Source organism: Argentina silus (assembly GCF_951799395.1).
Source record: "Argentina silus genome assembly, chromosome: 16".
Classification (NCBI taxonomy): domain Eukaryota; kingdom Metazoa; phylum Chordata; class Actinopteri; order Argentiniformes; family Argentinidae; genus Argentina; species Argentina silus.
This window is the reverse complement of record NC_139670.1, coordinates 1867017-1891611: the sequence shown is the minus strand read 5'-3', so window position 1 is coordinate 1891611 and position 24595 is coordinate 1867017. Positions and strand designations below refer to the sequence as shown.

General features: G+C 47.1%; 3 protein-coding genes across 4 annotated transcripts in view; 1 reads left to right on the top strand and 2 right to left on the bottom strand.

Annotated features, from left to right (window-relative positions):
* The window catches only part of plaub (plasminogen activator, urokinase b), a 6006-nt gene extending 3832 nt beyond the window's left edge, over positions 1 to 2174 (bottom strand). The window contains exons 1-6 of one of the 2 annotated variants that reach the window (XM_083688086.1): positions 2091 to 2174; positions 1902 to 1983; positions 1535 to 1589; positions 1080 to 1184; positions 543 to 696; positions 19 to 134 (exon numbers count right to left, since the gene is read on the bottom strand). In XM_083688086.1, the coding sequence (XP_083544212.1) occupies positions 19 to 134; positions 543 to 696; positions 1080 to 1184; positions 1535 to 1589; positions 1902 to 1967 (496 nt within the window). In that variant the 5' untranslated portion in view covers positions 1968 to 1983; positions 2091 to 2174. The remainder of the gene's footprint in view (positions 1 to 18; positions 135 to 542; positions 697 to 1079; positions 1185 to 1534; positions 1590 to 1901; positions 1984 to 2090) is intronic. The other variant, XM_083688087.1, reaches the window with a different exon arrangement.
* Positions 2175 to 4539: 2365 nt separating this feature from the next.
* LOC310817453 (protein HID1-like) lies at positions 4540 to 19468 on the top strand (the record flags this gene model as incomplete). The annotated part of the gene is made up of 19 exons (XM_083688060.1): positions 4540 to 4605; positions 5857 to 6006; positions 6841 to 7011; positions 10004 to 10120; positions 12302 to 12408; positions 12758 to 12871; positions 13055 to 13289; positions 13703 to 13762; positions 13957 to 14097; positions 14309 to 14399; positions 14529 to 14680; positions 15001 to 15079; positions 15169 to 15333; positions 15911 to 16138; positions 16371 to 16528; positions 17108 to 17215; positions 17562 to 17653; positions 18057 to 18215; positions 18548 to 19468. 19 exons carry the CDS (start codon positions 4540 to 4542, stop codon positions 18609 to 18611), a joined length of 2457 nt encoding a protein of 818 aa, XP_083544186.1. The 3' UTR covers positions 18612 to 19468.
* A 236-nt stretch (positions 19469 to 19704) lies between these two features.
* LOC310816898 (proton channel OTOP3-like) lies at positions 19705 to 24299 on the bottom strand. The gene is made up of 7 exons (XM_083687240.1): positions 23489 to 24299; positions 22873 to 23009; positions 22678 to 22736; positions 22363 to 22517; positions 21293 to 21984; positions 20894 to 21076; positions 19705 to 20144 (listed from the first exon to the last, which is right to left on the bottom strand). The coding sequence occupies exons 1-7, from the start codon at positions 23865 to 23867 to the stop codon at positions 19974 to 19976; spliced, it is 1776 nt and encodes a 591-aa protein (XP_083543366.1). The 5' UTR covers positions 23868 to 24299; the 3' UTR covers positions 19705 to 19973.
* Positions 24300 to 24595: the final 296 nt, after the last annotated feature.

Sequence of the window (24595 nt, the reverse complement as noted above, 5' to 3'; positions counted from 1 at the left end):
AGAAGTAGAAACACTTACCTATACCGAAACTTAAACTCAACCCTGTGTCACAGCGGGGGATGTCACAGTACTCCTGGACCAACCTGAAGCCTTTCATGACGTAACACCACGGGCGGTGTCTGTACTCCAGGTTCCTGAAGTCAACAAATAAGAAATGTTCTCCATCAGATTTGAATATGATATGTTCACTGTGTTATTCATGTGTCTAATGGTTACTGTCGTAGTATTTTATGACACTAACACGGATTGTGTTTGTTGTCCATGATCGTTTTCTGTTACAAGAAGGTGCTGCTGCTGTTTGTTTGCTAAATTACCTATTATTTGTTTGTGTGTGTACGTCCATTGTGGGAGTGTTGGATTGGTGATACCTGTACTTTTGACTTTAACATGTTTTATTTTCAGCCCCTACCCCCTTTTCCCTCAAGAGGTTTCTCTGCCTCTTGCCAGGCCGTCATTGTAAATAAGAATGTGTTCTTAATGACTTGCCCGGTTAAATAAAGGTTAAAAATAATACAATTAAAATAAAAATAAAAAGGTAGTACCTGCAGTAGTTGTGTCTCCCAGAGTAGACGTCTAATCCCATCAGACGTGTCCTAATGTCCAAGTTCCACTCCAAACACGCCCGACCGCTCTCTGAGTGAGACTCCGTGCCTCTGTAATACCGTCCATTGCCGCTGTAGCAGGTGGCAGACGTCTCTACAGGAGAAACAGTACAGGAAACATAATTCCTACATTAGAAATTATTAATATCATTTTTTACATTTATTAAAGTCACAACATTGGGAAAAAAACAATGACCGTGACCAAAGGGGTAGGGTTATATAGTAGAGTATAGTTATATACTATATATATAGTTATATAGTAGTTAGAGTATAGTTATATACTGTATATATATAGTAGTTAGAGTATAGTTATATACTGTATATAGTAGTTAGAGTATAGTTATATACTGTATATATATAGTAGTTAGAGTATAGTTATATACTGTATATATATAGTAGTTAGAGTATAGTTGTATAGTTATATACTGTATATAGTAGTTAGAGTATAGTTATATAGTAGTTAGAGTAGTTCCTTACCTTTTTCACAGTTTTTGCCACTGAAACCGTCTGCACACAGACAGAACATGTGGCTGCCGCTCGTCAGGCTGGGGACGGAGGTTCCTCCGTTCAGGCAGAGCCCCCCTGGACGACACGTGAAGACACATGAGGACACATGAAGACACATGAGGACACATGAACACACATGAAGACACATGAAGACACATGAGGACACATGAAGACACATGAAGACACATGAAGACACATGAAGACACATGAGGACACATGAAGACACATGAGGACACATGAGGACACATGAAGACACATGAGGACACATGAAGACACATGAAGACACATGAGGACACATGAAGACACATGAAGACACATGAGGACACATGAAGACACAGAGTGAGCAGCTCTGTGCAGACATGCGGAAATACATTTGTTGCTGTATATTTGTGGGTGGCAAAAAAGCTTGACAGATGTATGCTTACCTGATTTCCTTAAGGAGAAAAGAGCAGAGATGTGTCTTTTGTGTTTCAACAAGCCCTATGAAGAAATACAAGATAGCATCTCAGTAACATCTAAACCCAACAGTTCTGTGAGATAAGATACTGAACAAGCTAGTATTACATATGGCTTCAGCCAAGACAAGCATATGGTCATGTTTTTGCGCTGTTCTAACAAAAAACGAGTTCAGCAGTCTCTCAAACACAAATACTCTACTAACAACAAATACTCTACTAACAACAAATACTCTACTAACACACCAGTAAAACAGACACAAGCCAGGAAACATCTCAAGTCAAATGAGCTCCTATGTTGCAAGACAAAAAGGCACAATAGTTATCATCCCCTCACCGCTTTTGAGACTGAGGCTGCCAGGGTTGTCGTTAAAATGACCAACAATGTCACCTTATTCATCATCTCTGAACTGGTGGATCTGAAAACAAAAGAAGAACACAAATACTGTATGTGCAGAACGTATCATTCCACAACAGAAAATACAGTGTTCTGTTGAAGAGGCGTATCGTATCAGATGAGGTTTACCTCTCCAAGAACAGATCAGGGTGGTGCTGGTTTGTCGCCCTGCTTGCAGAAAGAATTTGGATGAAAGAGTCTTGTTGTCAGGACTTGCAATGTTTTTCATCTGCCAAAAGCACAGCTCTCTATATAGAGGGGTGCAGGGATGTGATTGGTTAGTGAGAGGCTCTTTGACAAGCATCTGGCAGGGTGTGTGACGCGTCTAATCTGTGTGAGGAAACACTGGGGGTTACAGGAAAAAACATTAAGTGAAAAATGATTCATATTTGGTTATTCAAATCAGTCATGGTGAAAAATCCATAAATGATTAATATATATTTACACTGCCTAAAATCATCATAATCATAATCAAAAGATTTACTTATTCCTTTAAGCAGTAATAATTGAAAAAGTAAAAACACACAAATTAGGTGCTGATTAATGGGACATAGTCCTACTAATACAAGAAAATACTCTTCTTTCTCTTGCTGTGACTTTAATTACAAACGTTTTGGCAAAAGTGCCTTAGCCAATAACATAATACATTTTGTGAATTAATGTAGAGATAACCATACGGACCAATATGGACCAATGGCTGTATATTTCAGAATTATAGTTAATACATTGAGGTTCTCTCTGTGGTTGCTTAACGTGGTACATTGTGGTCCCCACACCCTATGACTGAGAGCTCGTCACACCAGTGACACCATGAGAACCAGCTAACTGACCAGCTTGGCTCATGCCAACCAACTACCCAAGTGGTGTAGAGCGACGAGAAGGGCTCAGTTTACCAGAGGAAACCAACGTTGGTCAAATATTTAAATTGGTGGAAGAGACGAATTCAAACAGGCTGGGAAATCAACACATTGTTGTTTATGAGGTCTCCCAGTCGTATAAATATATCTCCATACGCCGCAGCATGTCCAAACACGCTGCCCAAGCATATATTTTACGTATCTGAGTGAGGAGATTATTTTTGACATATTGTGGTGTATGGAGAGATTATACGAGTGGGGAGACCTCATAAACAACAATAAGTCGATTTTTAAGTCTTCTGACCCATATTGAAAGCTTTATCCAACCCAATATTTTCATGTCGGTTACAGATAGGATTTTTTTCGAGGGGGGTGAAACTTGTGGGACATTTGTTCTTCTTAAGCTAAAGAGGAGACGGCACTGGAGGACGTGTTCAAACGTGCAACATTTCTGCAGAAGAGTCAGAATTCATATGTAGGTCACAAACCCTCGACCTAATTAACTATAATCTCACTGAGTGGCGTTTATAACTGAGTAATTGTATTGGATGGAAAGTTATGGGAGGTTCAAAAGAAACAAAAAATCTGACTCAAATGTAGGTCACAGGATTTGGATAGTTTGATGGGTAAATGTGTTCTCAATAGTAATTTGGGAATTATACAATGAGAAAGTAAGACAAGTAAGGAGCGGAGGAAAACTAACTATTGACTAACTATTGAGCTGCTATTTATTGATTGATTGATTGCCATTGTATGAGGCATCAAACTAAAGAAAGAAAACTGTTCGATTGTGTTGTGATGTTGTGAAAAGTAAGTGGAGGAATAACTGACATCACGTTTCTCTCTCTGTTTCATGTTGACATTGTGTTGCTTTTTACTTTTATTTCAACTCCTCTTACTCCCATGTGTTCACAATGCTAGAATAATCACTGTTTTCCCACAGCCTGCAGCGCCCCCTAGTGATACATATCTGTGCGTGCATCAGTACAATAGACATTCTAGCCTCGACTTGTGTGCCTCGCAGGGAGGCACTGTTGCACTACTATTGCAGGAGATTACATGAAAAAAATATTTGTATCAAATAATGAAATTATTTATATATCAATATTTCTACTTTACTGATGATGATGATGATGACGGCGACGATGATGATGATGATGATGATTTGTAGGCTAAAGGTAGTAGTAGTAGTAGTAGTAGTTGCATCACTGATTCATCAAAAGGTGTTCGTTAGGTAATTATGAATAAAGGTAATTCGTTAATGTGCAAACAGACCTATTCAAACATGAACACTTGGAACCCGGAAGTCGCCTTGTCCCGGATCCTGCTTAGCTCAAATCCTCCCGAGAGAGAGAGAGAGAGAGAGAGAGAGAGAGAGAGACAGAGAGAGGTAGAGAGAGAGAGAGAGAGAGAGAGAGAGAGAGACAGAGAGAGGTAGAGAGAGAGAGAGAGAGAGAGAGAGGTAGAGAGAGAGAGAGAGAGAGACAGAGAGAGGTAGAGAGAGAGAGAGAGAGAGAGAGAGAGAGAGACAGAGAGAGGTAGAGAGAGAGAGAGAGAGAGAGGTAGAGAGAGAGAGAGAGAGAGACAGAGAGACAGAGAGAGGTAGAGAGAGAGAGAGAGAGCAGCTGGAGGAGGAGGGAGGAGGTGGATGAGGGAGATTATCCACGACTCACAATTACACACACAGACGCGCTTCAAACGAAGCAGGTAGTTTCCAGAAAATGGGCAACGCTGACTCCAAACTCAACTTCAGAAAAGCAGTGATACAACTCACAACCAAAACACAGGTTTGTTGTAAAGATGGACTCTTGGATTCAGCATTGATTAGAATTTAATTTGTAAGAACAGGTCTGATGGAAATTGCAATTCGAGTGCCAGATGGTACAAGTTACTGTTGTTGAGACATATAGGATGGTGGAAAAATCATGAAAAAGGTTATTAAAAAAGGTTATTATTTGTCTAAGGAACAATGTTTACAGGTTCAAAGTCAACTTTTATTTAAAAAAAACAACAACAACATCTATTTAATCATGCAAATGTAGGTATATTGAGTATATACATATACACACCAACAGTAAACTATAAATTATTGCAGTGCCATTTTGTGGTGGCCTTGTTCATGACACTCAGACATTGTGTATCTTTTTTATTATCCAAATGTTAGATTGTATTTCGTGCGCAGTTACCTTTACTGTTATTATAGGCATTATCAAACGCCTGGTGGCAGGTGCAGTCATTTTAAGGTAGACCCGATACTCAGCGATGAGCAGATCATCGCTACAATTCATTTTAAAAATGGGTGCTTGATAAGACACTTGATCATACGCACGGTTGTACGCTATCCGACAATGAATCATTGCGAACGATTAAGGATACAATACCTGCTCCTTCTCTGATGTGAATATGACGTGGTTGGGGAATGAATCATTACGGTTATGCGACCGATTTAAGGTGGACCGAAAGGGATTCAAAACAGTCGGAGTTCGGTTTGTTATGAAGTCCACTGTCAGGGTGATATTTACCCAGCCATAATTGTTATATCAATCTAAACAGCATTTCAACAGTACCAATATAACACAGCCCAATACTGTAACATTTGGTGGTGAACGAAACATGTTTTATCCCTAAACAAAAGCAAAGGTTTACCCACGGTATGACTTTTCACCATTCATAGATTGGATGGTGACTATATTTAGCTCCTTCCCTGTACAGCCAAGCAGGGCCATGAATAATATATGATTTAATAGAGAGGGGGGGGTGCTCTTCAGTGTGAGGTTAGGTAACAGTGATGTCGTCTGGGTTTACATATTGTGTGGTGGTGGTGGTGGAGAGAATGGATCTCCTTCTCTCTGTCTCTGTCCCTGGCTGTCTCAGGCTGTCCCTGGCTGTCTCAGGCTGTCTCAGGCTGTCCCTGGCTGTCTCAGGCTGTCTCAGGCTGTCTCACTCACAGACCACCACTCCTCTGCCACCGTGCTGCCTCTCTGTGGGTCACGTGGCCTCACGTCACAGAGCCCTGTCCGTTGTCTCCTCTCCCCCAGCCCGTGGAAGCCACTGATGACGCCTTCTGGGACCAGTTCTGGGCCGACACGGCCACCACGGTCCAGGATGTGTTCGCTCTGGTGCCGGCGGCAGAGATCCGAGCAGTCAGGGAGGAGTCCCCGTCCAACCTGGCCACCCTCTGCTACAAGGTACTGCCACATCCTCTGGGCGGGCTCTGCGGGCTCTGGTCAGCCGTCAGAGGCTCCGTTTGGGTCTGTTTCCACCAGGGTGTTCCACCCCCTACCGGGTGTGTGTGTGTGTGTGTGTGTGTGTGTGTGTTTGTTTGTCTTTGTGTTTGTGTGTGTGTGTTTGTGTGTGTGTGTGTTTGTTTGTCTTTGTGTGTGTGTGTGTGTGTGTGTGTGTGTGGGGGGGGGGGGTGGTGTATAAGCTATGGCGGTAGAAGGATTTGTATGTGTGTGCTTAGCTTGTCCTCCTCTCCAGTGTTTAAGCCGTGTCTCGGGGTCGACCTGCCGTCTCTCTGAGATCCACTTTGGTGTCGAAGGAATGCAATTTGTTGGTTCTTCCCACGTTGTATGCCGTGTTTTAAGGGGGGGTCAAAGGTCATATGACTGCAGCAGATGGGCTGTTGTAGATTCAGTGTTGTGTCTGCGCCACCTTTGCCTCAGGGGTCTGGGGTCAGGGGTACGACCCAGAACGGAGACATTTGCTCGAGCGAGAAATAGAAAAAGAGCCGTCTCGTCATTTACGTATGCGCAGCTGAGGGTTTTTAAGTTAGCTGGACCCTGAATGCAGACCAGCCTATTCTGTAATAGACTATTCTATAGCCTGTAGCCAGACAAGCCTATACTATAGGTAGAGTAATATTAAATACTGTCTGTAATCAGGCTGTCCAAATTTGATTGCTGGGAATGTGTGTGAGTGTGTGATCCAGAAGTGTGTGATTCAGAAGTGTGTAAGTGTGTGAGTGTTTGAGCATGTGTGTACAGTGATTGACTGTTCCCCTGTCTGTGTCTGTGTTCCAGGCAGTGGAGAAGCTGGTCCAGGGGGCGGATGCAGGCTGCCCCTCAGAGAAGGAGAAGCAGATCGTCCTGAACTGCACCCGGCTGCTGACGCGGATCCTCCCCTACATCTTTGAGGACGCAGACTGGAGGGGCTTCTTCTGGTCCACCGTGCCCGGGGCTGGCAGAGCTGGGGTAAGAACACTGGAGCCCACTGTACTGTAGGGGACTGTACAACAAGAAGAATGCTATACTCCAGGGGAGGCTGGTGGAGGTAGAAATCGGAGGACGGGGTCATGGTAATGCTAGCCTATTGGACGGAGTAGAAAGACGTGCTGAGGACGGTTTAATGTACGTTAGTCATCCTCACTCCCTTCTCTCAGTTGCCATACTCCCCCACAGATCTGGGAAGTGCTCCTCCTGTGGTCCTGGACGCAGATACTGTACCATATGGTGCTGAGGGAATGATAAAGTGAATGGGGACGCTAACAGGACTGATAAAGTGAATGGGGACGCTAACAGAGATGATAAAGTGAATGAGAATGCTAACAGGACCGATAAAGTGAAGGCTTCATCATACTGTGAAGTTCTAATTTAGGGATGTGGAGTGTGCAAATTGTGTTAATTATCATTGGTCATGGCCGTCATTTTCAATTTGGTCCCCTCATTTTTTGTCCCCCTAGGGGAACTGAAATTAATTGCTCTGGTTTTTTTTTTAAAAAGAGGAGATGGACTCCCTAATGTGCACTGTCAAAGATGGCCGCCCTCTCCTCTATCCCAGAGAGGACATTATAGCCTGTCATGACTTATTACATGGCTTAAGTAACCTCACCCCCAGGCTATTGCACACTGATATATATGATAATATATCATATTTAATATGTAGTAATAAGCCTGGAAGAACAACGACTCAAACCTGGCCTTAGTGGGAGGGAGTTTACTGTGTCAAGTATTGGTTGTTGGTGGTCCTCTGTGGCTCGGTTGGTAGAGCATGGCTCAGACATGTGCTGGCTCAGACGTTTTCCTTAAACTAAAGCGGTGGATCTGTAACCAGACCAGCGTAGTGGTCCAGTAGACTACAGCTCAGCTCAGCTCAGATTAGCACGGCTCGGCTCTGGAGTCAGATCAGTTGCGGTGTGTTAGGGTACAAGTGGCTGTGTTGTGTGGGGACTCCTGGTGTATTCAGGCTTCCAGAGCAGGGATCCATGACTGGAAGATGAGCCCAGGCTGGTGTCGGGGTCATCGTCTCCCAGGCTGGTGTCAGGGTCATCGTCTCCCAGGCTGGTGTCAGGGTCATCGTCTCCCAGGCTGGTGTCAGGGTCATCGTCTCCCAGGCTGGTGTCAGGGTCATCGTCTCCCAGGCTGGTGTCAGGGTCATCGTCTCCCAGGCTGGTGTCAGGGTCATCGTCTCCCAGGCTGGTGTCAGGGTCATCGTCTCCCAGGCTGGTGTCAGGGTCATCGTCTCCCAGGCTGGTGTCAGGGTCATCGTCTCCCAGGCTGGTGTCAGGGTCATGGTCTCCCAGGCTGGTGTCAGGGTCATCGTCTCCCAGGCTGGTGTCAGGGTCATCGTCTCCCAGGCTGGTGTCAGGGTCATCGTCTCCCAGGCTGGTGTCAGGGTCATCGTCTCCCAGGCTGGTGTCAGGGTCATCGTCTCCCAGGCTGGTGTCAGGGTCATCATCTCCCAGGCTGGTGTCAGGGTCATCGTCTCCCAGGCTGGTGTCAGGGTCATCGTCTCCCAGGCTGGAGCTATTTGAATGGGGGGGCCTTCTCTCCCCTCCCCTCCCCTCTCCTCTCCTCTCCTCCCCCCTTCCCTTCCCCCCCTCTCCTCTCTCCTGCCCTTCCCCTCCCCCCCTTCCCCTTCTCTCCCTTCCCCTCCCCTCTCCTCTCCTCCCCCCTTCCCTTCCCCCCTCTCCTCTCCTCTCTCCTGCCCTTCCCTTCTCCTCCTCTCCCCTCCTGCCCTCCCTTCCCCTCCCCTCCCTTCTCCTCCTCTCCTCTCTCCTCCCCCCCCCCCCCCTCCCTCCACGGTGGGTACTGCTGAGCAGCCTGTCCTCTCCTGTTACCTGGGCTTCAGGGGACCACAGCCGGCCTGAACACTGCTGATATTGTGCCTCCTCTCTCTCTCTCTCACTCTCTCTCTCTCTCTCTCTCTCCTGCCCAGCGGTTGAATTAGGGACGTATTGAATAACCTTTAATTAAAGTGCTCCAGTGACCGGGGGGGAATGAGGAACTGCGTTCACCGTGTGAATCAGTGAATGGGCGTTCTCTCAACACTCTGATGTCTGACTCGTAGGTTCCCACAACCCGTTAGAAGTACAAGTGGAGAGAAAAAATGTTCTGGTTTTGAAGTGGCTCAAAATAAATGTCCTAATTAGTTTGGGATGTTTCTAGTTTTTACTGAGTGCTGTTTTACTGAACCTCTCAGTAGCAAGTCTCCTTTAACTCATTCAGTGCCGAGGGTGAATAAAGTCGCCCAGATTGTCAACATTCTAGAGTGCCAAGGGTGACTTTATTTACCTAAAATGAATTAATGATGATGCTTCATTTTGTAGCCAATCAGAGTGTTGTTGCTAGGTAAACACCACATAGAACACTTGGCACTGAGTTAAGTGCTTTGATTGCATTGTGTATTGTACGTAGTCTTTCCTGACAGTCTCCGGGCACTCTGCACGCACACACGCACTCACACTCACACTCACACTCACACACGCACTCACACTCACACTCACACTCACACTCACACACGCACTCACACTCACACACACACTCACACTCACACACGCACTCACACTCACACTCACACTCACACTCACACTCACACTCACACTCACACTCACACTCTACAGCGGATGCAAAAAGAGGCTACACAGTTCCATCAGGGGAGGCCGGTGGAGGGACGAATCAGAATCACACCTGTTTGATGTTTGATACCATTCCTCATTCCATCCCATGCATTACAGCGAACGTCAACCTCCACCGATGTCTACCTCCGCCAGCCTCCCCTGCTCTACGTGCCGTAGCTACGCTGTGTGTCCAGGGCCACCAGTAACCTGTCTGTCTGTTGCTCCCCCAGCAGGTCCACCAGTAACCTGTCTGTCTGTTGCTCCCCCAGCAGGTCCACCAGTAACCTGTCTGTCTGTTGCTCCCCCAGCAGGTCCACCAGTAACCTGTCTGTCTGTCACTCCCCCAGCAGGTGGATGAAGATGATGAGGATGGAGGCCGTCCCCTGGCGGAGTCTCTCCTCCTGGCCGTAGCCGACCTGCTCTTCTGCCCCGACTTCACCGTGCAGAGCCACAAGAGAGGCCCAGTGAGTCCCCTCTACCCCCCCCCCTACCCCCCCCCCCCCTACCCATCTACCACCTGCTCCTATCCGTTTATGGCAAGCACTCAAATCTGCCTCAAATCAAATTCTGTTCTCATATTAATTCCCAGTGCAGCGGGGGTCCGAACACAGGCAGATATTCAGAACAGAGCTCAGGAATTACCTTGTGAATAGCCTGAAGCTGCTGAAAGCGCTTCAGGAGAATGTAGTAACGACCAAACATGTTTTGTGCTGTACTTGATACCGTATGTCTGTTCTTATCGTCTGAGAAGGCTTCCCTTTATGAGGTAAAATACCAAAGGTAAACATTTTAGAGCTGTTGGCCTCTTTGTGGTATTTACTCAGATCCAGACCCCTAAGCAATGTCAACACACTGTGGGCGTGTACTGGTTCAGTAACAGAGGGAAGCATTAGAGCCCTGCTGTTGTGTCCTAAGGCTCCTCTGGCTAATGAGTGACTCCGGTCCCGGGAGGGGGAGAGGGGGAGGGAGAGAGAGGGAGAGGGAGAGGGAGAGGGAGAGGTGTGGCGTGGTGTGTTGTGTTTGTCAACTGGGCTGAGGAGGAGGGTAGAGGTGAATGCTCCTTATCCACTGGGCAAACACCAATGGGCCATGAAAGAAAATGGCCGCTCCTTATCAGCGCCTAGATGACCAGTCACTCACTCAGCCAGCCAGGGATCCTCCCAGTCACTGGAGCGAGTGTGAAACGGCGTCAAGTCGAGTGGAGAATAGCCAGCGGCAGTGTTTGTCCCGACAGCTTCAAAGCCTCGGACGAACACACACACACACACACACAGAGGCAGTTAATGGGAAAGTGTGTTAAGGACACACACATGCACACACACACTTTCTCCTTAATTGCTTGTGTGTGTGTGTGTGTGTGTGTGAGTCCTCTTAACACACACACACACACTTTCCTGTGTGTGTGTGTGTGTGCGTGTGTGTGTGTGTGTGTGTGTGTGTGTGTGTAAGTTAAGGGGACTATATTTAAAGGTTGATAAGCTGGGCCAGGTGGACAGACACTCCCTCCTCCCACGGCTGGTGTCCAGCTGTGAAGAGGAGAGTGTTCAAACAACGCAACAAACTTCATTTCAAACACTTGATGAAGAACAAGATGGCTGCCATCTTTGGCTGCGGTAAAATGTATTCAAATGTCTGCCACAGTTATCTGTACAGAGGGGTGTTAGACAGTAAGTGGGTATCGTCAGATGAGGGCTAAGCTTAGGCCACTTGTTGAATCACCAGGCGGATGGAAGTGGAGCTTTGACTTGAGGTTTTCTGATATGCCGACACCTTCATGCGTCCTTTCCCTCCAACACTCCTGCTATCTGTTTCTTCCCTGTGTCAAGTCACTAGCTGTGTGTGTGTGCCAGTCTAAGTAAACTCACTCTTCCATTCGTACTGGAGTACATGAATGTGCAGCTTTAGTGATGATCAGGTCATTTGTTTCAGCTGACTGGTGTACTGTACTTCATTATGCTGGTCAGTGACCCACTCATGACTGATCTGTCCCCGTCACTCACCCACTCATATCACTACATGATTCAGCTCTCAGTGCTTACACAATCACCACGGCACACACACACGCATGCGCACAAACACACACACATATACACACACACGCACAAACATACACACATATACACACGCACATATACACACGCACACACACATGCGCACAAACACACACATACACACACACACACATATATATACACACACACACTCACGCATGCGCACAAATACACACACACACACACACACACAGACACACACCCTCTCCCCCTCTCTCTCTGCTGATTTTAATAAAGCATGCCCAGCCATGTCCTCTGTGACTTCAGCCCTGCTGGATATTAACGGTGTAACTGATATTCCATTTGACATTCATGGAGATCTCAGGGGCTTTCCACGCTGCGCTGCGCTGCGGTGTGCTGCGGTGCGCTGCGGACCTCGACTCACGCCGTTAACCATGTCTCTATCCCAGAGTCCAGTTCAGCAAATTAGTCTTTGTACTGCTTCAGTACCAAGGACATGGAGATGACGTCTGTGGGCCTGGGTATACACACACGCGCAGACACACACACACACACACACACACACACACACACACACACACATAGACACCCCATATCTGTGACTGTGGGTGACTGAGGGTCTTTCTTCCCCAGGACACCGGGGAGGACATGCAGTCCCTGGACAGCTGTGAGTACATCTGGGAGGCCGGGGTGGGCTTCGCTCAGTCCCCCCCCCTCAACTACATCCACGACCTCAACAGGTGAGCCGACGTTGTGGAGCGCTGTGGAAAGGGGGATGACACACCTGTGTGTGTGTGTGGGGGCGTGAGGACTCTCCCACTGCAGACCCCTTCCCCCATTTTCTTTACTTTCTCAATCAATCAATCATTCAATCAATCAATCAATCCATGTATTTGTATAGAACGTTTTACATCGACAAATGTCTCACAGTGCTTCACAGCAACAACAACAATACTAAACAATATGAATAATAAGTATAATATAAACAGTATGATCTAACAACAAACCATAGACCCCCAAAAAACAAGCCTCCAAGGTCCCATAGCTAACTCTCCTCTCCTCTCCTCTCCTCTCCTCTCCTCTGGTCAGGACTGAGCTCCTGAAGCTGCTGCTCACCTGTTTCTCGGAGGCTGTGTACCTGCCCCCCTCTTCTGAGAACATCCCCAACCCCTGGGTCTCCTTCTTCTGCGCTGCAGACAACAGGTAACACACACACACACACACACACACACACGCACACACAGACACACATACTCACTGTACGTACACAGACAGATACAGACAGACAGACAGATGATGTATCTTTAATCTATGTGTGAGTGTTTCATTGATCCTAACCACCCCCCCCTCCCCCTCACCCCCCTCCCTCCCCCCCCTCCCTCCCAGACACGTCCTCCCTCTCTTCACCTCTCTGCTGAACGTGGTGTGTGCGTACGACCCCGTGGGGTACGGCATCCCCTACAACCACCTGATGTTCTCGGACTACCGGGAGATGCTGGTGGAGCACGCCGTCCAGATCCTCATCGTCACCCTGGAGCACGAGGCCAACGCCACGGCCGCCGCCGCCGCCCTCCAGACCCTCGACCCCGCCGCCACCCCCTCCGCCATGGAGGACCAGGAAGTAAGAGCTTTATACTGTTCCCACGGTGCTTAACTCATTTATTGCCGAGGGTGAATAAAGCCGCCCGAATTGTCAACATTCTAGAGTGCCAAGGGGGTGAGTTTATTCACTAAAAATCCATACATGATGATGCGTAATTTTGTAGCCAATCAAAGTGTTGTTGCTAGGTAAACACCACATAGAACACTTGGCATTCTAGGTGGGGAGTGTTGTTTGGCAGTTAGCTTAGCAGGTGTAGCGTGTTAGCCTGAAACCAGACTGAATTCTCTTACTTCAGTAGTGTTTATAAACCGACGTAAAGACACAAGGCATATTTTCCTGAGGGGAACAGTGGTACTGTACCATATATAATAACCTAAACTACGGTTGTTGTTTTCGTTAAACACCAGTTTTTGGTCTCACCCTTGTCGTAGCAGCATGCGGGACACGACAACCTCTTCGTGAACTACCTGTCCAGAATCCACAGAGAAGAGGTGCAGTAAGACGCTGTTCTATTGGTCAGTCAGATCAGCTGACCTTCACCACCATCCGCAAGTCCACATTATTGAACACATTATAATATTGAGCCATAAGACTTGATGTAATGTAATATTATTATTATATTAATGTCTATTCATTGAAATGCATTCATTCCCCCGCCCCCCCCCCCCCCCCCCCCATCCTTCAGGACTTCAGCTTCATCCTGAAGGGCCTGGCCCGGCTGCTGACCAACCCCCTGGTCCAGACCTACCTGCCCAACTCCACCAAGAAGATCCACTTCCACCAGGAGCTCCTGGTGCTGTTCTGGAAGCTCTGTGACTTCAACAAGGTCTGGGGCGTATTAACCTCCTCATGGTATCACTTTCTTTTGTTATCCCATTATTATTATTATGAATTTTTCACATGATTTGTTTCTATTAATTTCTATTCTATTTGTTTCTATTAATTTCTATTTCTTTCTATTTCTTTCTATTTCTTTCTATTCATTTGCATTATTTTCGTATCACTTGAGCTGAAAACTGTTGTGTTGTGTGTTTCAGAAGTTCCTGTTCTTCGTGCTGAAGAGCAGTGATGTGCTGGACGTCCTGGTCCCGATCCTCTTCTATCTGAACGACGCACGGGCTGACCAGTGTGAGTCCTGCTGTACTGGGCTGTGTGTGTGTGTGTGTGTGTGTGTGTGTGTGTGTGTGTGTGTGTGTGGGTGGAAGTAGATGGGGTAGACTTAGTGCCTTAATGGTCTGTGTGTGTGTGTGTGTGCAGCTCGTGTGGGTCTCATGCACATCGGGGTGTTCATCCTGCTGTTGCTGAGCGGCGAGAGGAACTTTGGCGTCCGTCTGAACAAGCCCTACTCCGTCCGCGTGCCCATGGACATCCCCGTCTTCACCGGCACGCACGCCGACCTGCTCATTGTGGTGAGTCATACCTCGTAGAGTCAATACTGTTATTTATTTATTTATTTATTTATTTATTCTGGGGAGTCCCTTTTGAGTCCCTTTTTCCAGGGTGCCCCGATGACACATTATATACTCATCACTATTATTGACATTTTATGGTGGCTGTGTGTGTGAGAGTAGAGAGTGGACTTGTCTTTTAATGTGGTAAATCTTGACTTGTTTATAACGAGAGAGAGAGAGAGAGAGAGAGTGTGGTATTTTACCCTGAGAATGCTGCTTTACACAACTGTTAACACATACAGTACATCATCTGTCTTACGTTTATTTGTGATGGACAGATTTTCCACAAGATCGTCACTGGTGGACACCAACGTCTCCAGCCTCTGTTTGACTGCCTGCTCACCATTATAGTGAACGGTGAGTGTTACTGAAGTACTGTATGGTCGCCCCCTGCTGGCTGAACCGACACATTCCAGTCTCCTGACTTCACCTTCCTCCTTCCACAGTGTCTCCCTACCTGAAGAGTCTGTCGATGGTGGCGTCCAACAAACTGCTCCACCTGCTGGAGGCTTTCTCCACCAACTGGTTCCTGTTCTCCGCCAATCAGAACCATCACCTGGTCTTCTTCCTGCTGGAGGTCTTCAACAACATCATCCAGTACCAGTTTGATGGTAAGGCCGGCTCACATCAATTTCCCCCTGAATTTCCCCCTGGGATAAATAAAGTTTCTATCTATCTATCTATCTATCTATCAACCCGTAACGGTGTTACCACTTGGTAGAGTTGGAACGGCGCCATCTCTTGGTAGACAGTGGGATTACATGCATTAATGTGTTTATGCATAGGCATGGTCTCCCTCAAAGAAGATATTTCTTATCCCAAGGGACCTCCTGGTTAAATAGATGTTGAGTATATAATAACATTAATAACCAAAAACTGTTTTAAGTGAGAAGGTATGGTTTTTCAAAAGCCGAAAAAGACAGGAAATTCTAAATGAGCGCCACCAGCCATAACTTCACCTAGATGCACTAACAAGGTTTTCCACCACGCAGCTTTGATACCTGCTATAGTGCTGTATGTTGGTCTACTGTACTTCACACAACATGTTCACCACTGGGCAGGTTGCTGAGGATTCACAGCTTCTCTCAAAACAGCCTAACGCCGATAGGACAATCTAATAATTCGTAGTACAACCATGTATCATGCTTCCTTCCTTCCTTCCTTCCTTCCTTCCTTCCTTCCTCCCAGGTAACTGTAACCTGGTCTATAGCATCATCCGCAAGCGCAACATCTTCCACCAGCTGGCCAACCTGCCGTCGGACGCGGCGTCCATCCACAAGGCCCTGCAGAGGAGGAAGAAGACGTCGGCTGGCATCTCCCGGACCAGCTCCCAGGAGACGGTCTCCATGGAGGGCTCCCGGCCCGCCATCCCGGCCGAGCCGGGGACCCTGAAGACCAGCCTGGTGGCCACGCCAGGTACCCTACACTCTGCTGCTGTGCAGCTCCACGGAGCGGACTTGCCGGGTCCGCTTGGATTCGCTAGCTTACACCCTTTCACGCAACGTAAACAAACCCCATCCTGTCATATTTCATACATTTATTTATTTTTCAAACATATCAAACCTCTATTTGAATTTGTGTTTTTTAGTTTTTCCATCGAGATGCTATTGAGTTGAACCAGTGGCCGGGGTGTGTTTCCCCTCTGTAGGTATCGACAAGCTGACAGAGAAGTCTCAGGTATCAGAGGACGGCACGATGCTCCCCCTCTCGCTGCAGACCTCCCGGCACCTCCAGACCGCAGCAGCAGACAGCAGTGGGATCGTAGGCACCAGCGACACGGAGTCCAACTCCGGCGGGGACAACGATGTAAGGGGAAGGCCCGTTGTCTTACCTCAGGTATCGATGTAAGGGTTAGGGTTAGGGTTAGGCCCGTTGTCTTACCTCAGGTATCGATGTTAGGGTTAGGGTTAGGCCCGTTGTCTTACCTCAGGTGTCGATGTAAGGGTTAGGGTTAGGGTTAGGCCCGTTGTCTTACCTCAGGTATCGATGTTAGGGTTAGGGTTAGGCCCGTTGTCTTACCTCAGGTATCGGCGCCTGAACTATCATTGCGGACGGAGTGGCGCTGTCTGTCGTAAGATGATGGAGAGGCGCTGTCTGTCGTAAGATGATGGAGAGGCGCCACGCTTGGGGTTGCGTTCGTTAGTTGCTTTTAGATTTAGAGTGTGAATTTTAGGTTCAGATTATTATTATTATTATTATTATTATTATGAGCCATAGGTTTTCTAAAGGGCATTTCCAGTGGTGGTGTTGAGCCTGGTGACTAACTGCAGTGGTGGTGTTGAGCCTGGTGACTAACTGCAGTGGTGGTGTTGAGCCTGGTGACTAACTGCAGTGGTGGTGTTGAGCCTGGTGACTAACTGCAGTGGTTCCTGTTTCCCCTGGCAGGATCTCTTCCAGTTGGAGTCAACGACGGAGAGTCGCTTGTCGACGGAGAGGAGTCGCCTGTCGAGTGTGTCATCGTCAGCCACATACTGGAACCCCACCCCCGACTGGGTAAGAACCCTCTCTCCCTCCCTCCCTCTCATCCATCCCTCCATCCCTCCCTCCCTTTCATCCATCCCTCCCTCCCTCCCTCCCTCCCTCCCTCTCATCCATCCCTCCATCCCTCCATCCCTCCCTCCCTTTCATCCATCCATCCCTCCCTCCCTCCCTCTCATCCATACTTGAATTGATCGCAATTTCAGGGTTACAAATTGCTTAGAACCCTGGGTGGTTTCACACACTGATTATGACAATTACAGTACTTGTCTGTGTAATATGGGATGTAATGCTATTCAGGTTACATGAATAGAGTCACTGACCTGGCCTCCCTGACTGTGCCTGTGCTGTGCCCTGCTAGGTGCTCTCCTGGAAGAGTAAGCTCCCTCTACAGACCATCATGAGGCTTCTGCAAGTCTTGGTTCCTCAGGTGGAGAAGATCTGCATCGACAAGTAAGAGGAACCTGGTTTTTATTAACCCACAAAGAAATGGGAAAATAGGGAAATACGGTAGTGAAGGAAGTCAAATGTATTTGTATGGCACTTTTTACATTTAAAAACACTATTACATAGACCTCCAAAAAGCAAGCCAAGCAAAAAACTCCCCAGAGAGGAGAATATATATATATACAGTAACTACCATAGTAGTTCAAACTTTGACATGAAGAATTGATGTTAGAGCTTGATTTGCTGAGACATGTAATGTGCAAATATTAACAAAAAAAATACAAAATAGCAAAATATTAACAAAATAGCAATAACAAATGTACAAAATAGAACAATAAAACAATACATTTTGTAGGCTGTGTGAGGCTAAGTGGCAATGAGGCTAGAGGCTGTGAAATGTCTTCTCCAGGGGCCTGACAGATGAGTCTGAGATCCTGAAGTTCCTCCAGCATGGTACCCTGGTGGGGCTGCTGCCCGTCCCCCACCCCATCCTGATCAGGAAGTACCAGGCCAACGCTGGCACAGCCATGTGGTTCCGCACGTACATGTGGGGGGTCATCTACCTACGGTGAGCAAAATGGGACAAATGAAAAATACAGAAAAAACAATTCACGGTGGGAAATAATCATAATGTGAATGCCAATTTTAATAGGCCTAGATGTTGAAGAGCCAATCATTATTTTGAATGAATAAGACAACTAATTATAGGTTACGTTCAGATTTAAGAAAGAACATTTTTGCTGTAATTGCTACAGAGAAGGCACAAGCTGTAACAGCTGGTTATAACACTAGCTGTCACATGCAGTGAGCAGCAGGTGGTTGTCATGGCACTCGAACAGAGTTTCGATTTTTTTTTTTTAACAATGACATGATTTCTTTCCCGTGCTCTTGTTGCCATAGTAACGTGGATCCCCCAATCTGGTACGACACGGATGTCAGACTCTTTGAGATTCAGAGGGTTTAATGGAACGAGGGAAGGGGGGGGAGAGACCTTCCTGCTTCTCTGGCTGGATTGACTGGCTGTCATTTCTTCACCTCATCCCCCTACAACTGCCATCTTTAACGTCAACTGAAGTCTGTATGATGAGAGACAGATAATGGACACATTTATTGTGGAATGAGACTGTGTTTTTTTTTGTTTACCCCTTTCTTGCCAACCCCTGGGACACTGTGTAACTGTCAATAAAACAGCTTTACAACAAGCAGTCTGATACTGCCAAATATTTGCCAAATCCCCCTCAGTTCTGCAGTCCTCTGGTAATGGGTGTCCTTTCACCTCTGTACCCTTGATTTACTTTCTTTGCCAAACACAGGAATGGTTTTGCCGTTGCTTTAACTTAAGATTGCTTTGGATCACACGAAGGAAAGATTAATTGCACGTATTTTCAACATCTTTTCCTGACCATAGCCTACGTTTAGGAGGAACTTCATCTTTCTCTTTCTAAAATGTCCTTTTAGCTCTTCAGTGTCACCTTTCATCACTTTCAGATGAAAACATCTCTCTTCATTTTGGAGGTCTGGGAAATAAAGAGTGTCTGACCGGAGGGAGTCTGGGTCCTGGACGCTGCTTTAGGAAGCCGGTCACGCACGAGGGATCTGAGGTGAACTGACGGGGGGACAGGACCCTCGGTGACAGGGGAGTCTCTGTGGAACCTATCCCCCAATCTGCACAGCAAGCTAAATGCATTGGCATGTGAATGACATTTTGAAATGTATTCTGTGTCTGACTGATAATGTTAATATTTTTGCGGGACGTTTTCGGGGCAGCAGGAGGAATCGTGTTATTATGCTATGTAATGTGGAGGGAAGATGAGACATGTACAGCACACAGAGACAATGTTGTATTTTCTAGAGTATTTTCTTGTGAAATATATCAATAAATCATTCATAATATGGCTTGTTGTGGGAAAATAATTACACAATGAAACAAGCAAACAAACAAATAGATTACTAACTGACACACTTTGACATTCTTCAACATTACAGTTAGTTTATGTGTTCAGTTACCAGTTTAAAACTCACCAACTGCCAAAGAATTCCAGAACACTCACCACCTGGAGTTCCAAGTGTTTTATTGATATTTACCTAGCAACAACACTCTGATTGGCTACAAAATGAAGCACCATCAACGTATGCATATCTGGTGAATAAAGTCACCCTTATCTAGAATGTTGACAATTTGGGGCGACTTTATTCACCCTCTGCACTGAATGAGTTAAACATTGAACAGAGGATTTCCATTACATTCGAACACCCTGCACCATTGCAGTTCTTTGATATGTACAGTAGTCCCTAGTGGTCTCGTCAGCGTGGTGGGCCCTGGGGTTCAGGCCATGACGAGCAGCTCCATCAGAGCCCCCACTGAGTGCATTCTGTAGAAGACCCCCAGAGGCTGGCCCAGGTTGACCAGGACGAACCACGCCGTGAAGCCGAAGAACTGCTTCCCCAGGCCGTTCTCGAACTGGGGGTGGGCCCCGAAGGCAGGGATCACCCAGAGCTGGGAGGAGAGGGCAGGAGACAGGGGGTCAGTGGTGTACCACAGGAGGAAGAACAGGGTGGGATAGCTGCTGAAGAATATGTATTTCATATACAGGACCAGTCAAAAGTTTGGACACACCTTCTCATTCATTGGTTTTTCTTTATTTTTTATTATTTTCTACATTGTAGATTAATATTGAAGACAAACCAGAATATGGTTTATATTTTAGATTCTTCAAAGTAGCCACCTTTTGCTTTGAAGACCGCTTTGCACATTCTTGGCAAGGTGTGTCCAAACTTTTGACTGGTACCGTATGTTTATTATTGGTGAACACAATAGTAGGGAAATCCAAAAGAGACAAGGGAAGGTGGCCTGTATAATGCAAAAAACGTTGCTTAACTACAGAGCCCTGCGTAAGTCATGGGACACTGAAGCTCTTTATCTTCTTTTAGCTCTACAAAAAAAGTAGAGATTCTCATCTCTTACCATAAAATAAAAGCTGAGAATCTCTTCTTTAACTTCATCATAATTGTTTGATTTAATATCTAAACATTTGGAGTGTAGAGCCAAAAGAAGAAAAAATGCTTCACTTTACTTATGCAGGGCACTGTCCCATTACTTATGCAGGGCACTGTCCCTTTACTTATGCAGGGCACGGTATGTATACGGTGTTAAATAACCCATAATAAGTCCTGCTGCTGTACATAAATAAATTATGAAATAAAGTCTGCTAAGGGGCCTTTTCAAGCCACATCAGCATTACTCACCATGATATTACAGAGGATGAGGAAGGCACAGATCTCCTGTGTTGCTCTCTTGGTCCAGGGCTTGTTATCTTCCCCTGCCTGGCCACCAGGGGGTGCTGAAGCTGCATTTGCCATCTCTAACAGGGTGATGCTGCCTCCTGCTGCATCAGCTTGTTTGGTTTTCTCCATGGTCTTCTTCCTTGGCTATGAGACAGGATAGGGATCATATTTCAGGGTGTTACCAAACATATCTTTATGATCTATTATCATCTATTGTTTTAATCATTAAGAATTTCACCTTTCATTCTCATATTTTCAGTAAAGCAAATAGCTCAGCAAGCCTGTGTCAGAGGTAGTTTGAACACTCAACATGAACCATCAGCCTGAACCATCAAACAGGTTTGAGTAAGAGAGCCTTGCCTTGAATATGCTGCTCCTCTGCCCTCTGTTCCTCTTGGCGAGAGCCAGGCTGGGGTGTCGGTGGAGCCCCTCGATGATGAAGATGTTCTGGAGCAGGAGCTCCAGCAGGCTGAGGAGGGAGTAGGAAAGGTCCAGGCTTCCCAGAGGCTTCCCGCTAGGCCCGACAGCCAGAGCAGCCACCAGAGAGAAGTACGACAGGGCCAGCTGCCCCAGCGCTGCCCCGACGAGGAGCATCACGTCCAGGCTACGTGTGGGGTTGTGTCCCCCCTCCTCGGCTCTCCTCTCCAGCTTATGGACCAACAGCCCAGCCAGCGAGCAGAGGGACATGATGGGCATCAGAACTAGGTGGTACCCGTAGAACATCAGGAAGGCAGCGGTACGGTGTTGGAGCTGGCTCACCCAAACCTGATACAGGACGAAAACCGTCACCCCTGCGACCAGGACCAGAGCCCCGAGCAGGGGCCCGAAGAGTATCCCACCTTGGTGGACGATGCGGAGGGTAATCTTCTGGGCGTGGTGAGGGTGGGAGTCTGGACCCACCCTGCGGCCCACGTTCTTCCACATCACATAGAGCATGCAGCCGGCCATGAGGTAGTACTCAATGTTGAAGGGGTACAGGACTTCATAGCCCTTCCGGAAGGCGAGGCAGGCTGTGTGTGCACTGCACCGGCATACGGTTGTGTTAGTCCACCCTGGGATAAGACACAGGCATTGACAGGTCTTAGCTTTCTCATGTTACATGTCTATAGTCCATTCATAACTCAGGTATTCAATAGGCAGATCTTCCATTCACTCCTACAGTGCCGAGGGTGAATGAAGTCGCCCAAATGGTCAACATTCTAGAGTGCCAAAGGGTGACTTCATTCACCAAAAATGCATGAATGATGATGCTTCATTTTGTAGCCAATCAGAGTGTTGTTGCTAGGTAAACACCACATAGAACACTTGGAACTCTAGGGTGGTGAGTGTTCCGGAGTTCTTCGGCAGTTGGTGAGTTCATCGTGTGACACGGGGCTGTGAGGCCGATTGTGTATGTTACTGCATAAAGGCCAGTACTGTGGATAGCATACCGGAGTCTGCGCTCCCTGCACCGTCAGACATGGTGGTGTTGCTGAGGGCGTCCCTGTCCGCCTTCTCTATCTCGATTTCCATGTGCACCGTGTCCTCTGTGACCGCGGCCAGCCACAGCAGGAGATCGGCGCATAGCGTGACCATCAGCCCGGACCTGTCGAGGAAGGTCACACACACGCATACACACACACACACACACACACACACACATACACACACACACACATACACACAAACAAGCATATTGCAAATTCCATATCCACAAAAACAACAAAGACCATTCTGAATTTGCTTGTAAATAATATGGGATGCACCTGGTGATGATCTTGTGCTTGTTAATGCAGTCTTTGGAGTGAGCCCACAGTAAATAGGTCTAGAAACGAAGAGTTTGAAGCAATCACATTGTGCAAGAACACTTTATGATACAGTAAGGAACACTTTATGATACAGTAAGGGCAATTAAACAATGATGTTTGAATGTTTATGACCTAGTGAATTGTGATAACCACCTGTAGTCCTAGAAATGGGGCCTCAATGAAGGGGGCGAGGACTTTAGCTGCCGGCTTACACTCCCTCATCATGAGGTAATACCCCATCCTGAAGATATGCAGGAAGAGGCTGAATGCTGCAAACAGCATGAGGACCACTGGGACGGAAACAATCAGAATTCAGAATCAGAATTCAGAATTCAGAATCAGAATCAGAATCAGAATCAGAATCAGGAAACAGGAAATTGACTTGGTGAGGTTGGTGCATGGGACAATCATATTCTGTTTCTGACATTCTGTCCCTATTGAATGTCAATGTGTTAACCTCTTCTGCAGAAAGCCCTGTTCGACTATTTCCGCCTAAAAACCAGACCCAAACTAAACTGCTTATAACATTAGAAATATGATGATCAGAGGCAGAAGCAGGATGCCATTTGATAGGTAACACCTTGAAGCTTTTTTTGTGGATATGTTCAGATCATAGTTAAGAATAACATACTACACATGACAAGGAGATAAAGTAATCAATATTCAAATTAAAGCAGAATTTGGGCCCGTCCAGCTTAATCACAAAATCTTACCACGCCCCCAGTGTAGAGTCCATGCCCTCTTATAAGTAAGTAATGTAAGAGCTTACCGGTGACAGGGACTCCCCCTGCATGGTGGTCCTTAAGGGGGCAGATCCCCGGCTGTCTCCTGGCCCAGAGGAGGTACCAGAGCATCCAGGCCACACTGAGCCCCATTAGGAGCAGCAGGAACAGCTGGGGCTCCTGGTGCCTCAGGCCCTGGGGGTTGAAGGCCTGGCCGGCCAGCAGGGCCGCCCCCAGCAGCACCACGTTCATCCCCAACAGCCCGGAGAGCAGAGGCCTTCCGCTGGGGGCCCACACCAGGACCGGGTCTGGGTCGTCCTGGATTCTGGAGGGTTCTTGTTCCAGGTGAGTCCCAGATGAGTCCCCCCAGGACGCATCCTGGTCTGTGGCTGTGGCCTCGGTAGTGGTACCTGGCTCTGAGTTCATGCTGACCTTCTTGGAGAAGACGCTGATGGTTTCTCTCTGGATACTTCAACTTTGCCTGTCCTGATCCTCTCTACGGTTTTGCTCTCTCTCTCTGTCTCTCTCTCTGTCTCTCTCCCTCCCTCCCTCTCTCTCTCTCTCCCTCCCTCTCTCTCTCTCTCTCTCTCTCTCTCTCTCCCTCCCTCTCTCTCTCCCTCTCTCTCTCTCTCTCTCCCTCTCTCTCTCTCTCTCCCTCTCTCTCTCTCTCTCTCTCTCTGTCTCTCTCCCTCCCTCTCTCTCTCTCTCTCTCTCTCTCACACATTCAGCATTTGATACCCTCTGTTATTCTTTCTCTCGCTCTCATAATACAAATCCGATGAACCCGAGTCGAGGTCCACCTGCTCTACCCAGAAAGCCCAATGTGTGTTCAGGTGTATGTGAGAACACAGCCACACTGTCCCTGTTCACAACTCTGGTTTGCTCACTCAAGGTTGTGTAGGTGTACAGGCATGGGCGTGATCCCACACTCGGAATTAATCATGACACACCTAGTAAAGAAAAGAGGTGGACTTAGTTTCCTGTTTACTTTTACCTGTTTTGACCTCTGTGTTATCCGGCTGTGGTGCAATGAGTGGATTCTTGTCACACGCACCACCCCTTTCAACAACAAAACAGCTCATTCAGATACCCTCTGTGAGTGAATTTGAATGAATTTGAGCGTGCAAAAATGTAGCTTGTCAGCTTCTCCTCGT

What these genes read in the sequence shown, in the direction of transcription:
- LOC310816898 (XM_083687240.1), bottom strand. Translation starts at nt 23,867, where the DNA reads ATGAACTCAGAGCCAGGTACCACTACCGAGGCCACAGCCACAGACCAG. An exon ending in AAGCACAAGATCATCACCAG is followed by an intron (nt 22,518 to 22,677) that starts GTGCATCCCATA and finishes CTTCCTCGACAG; the next exon opens with GTCCGGGCTGATGGTCACGC. An exon ending in TGCAGGGAGCGCAGACTCCG is followed by an intron (nt 21,985 to 22,362) that starts GTATGCTATCCA and finishes GTCTTATCCCAG; the next exon opens with GGTGGACTAACACAACCGTA.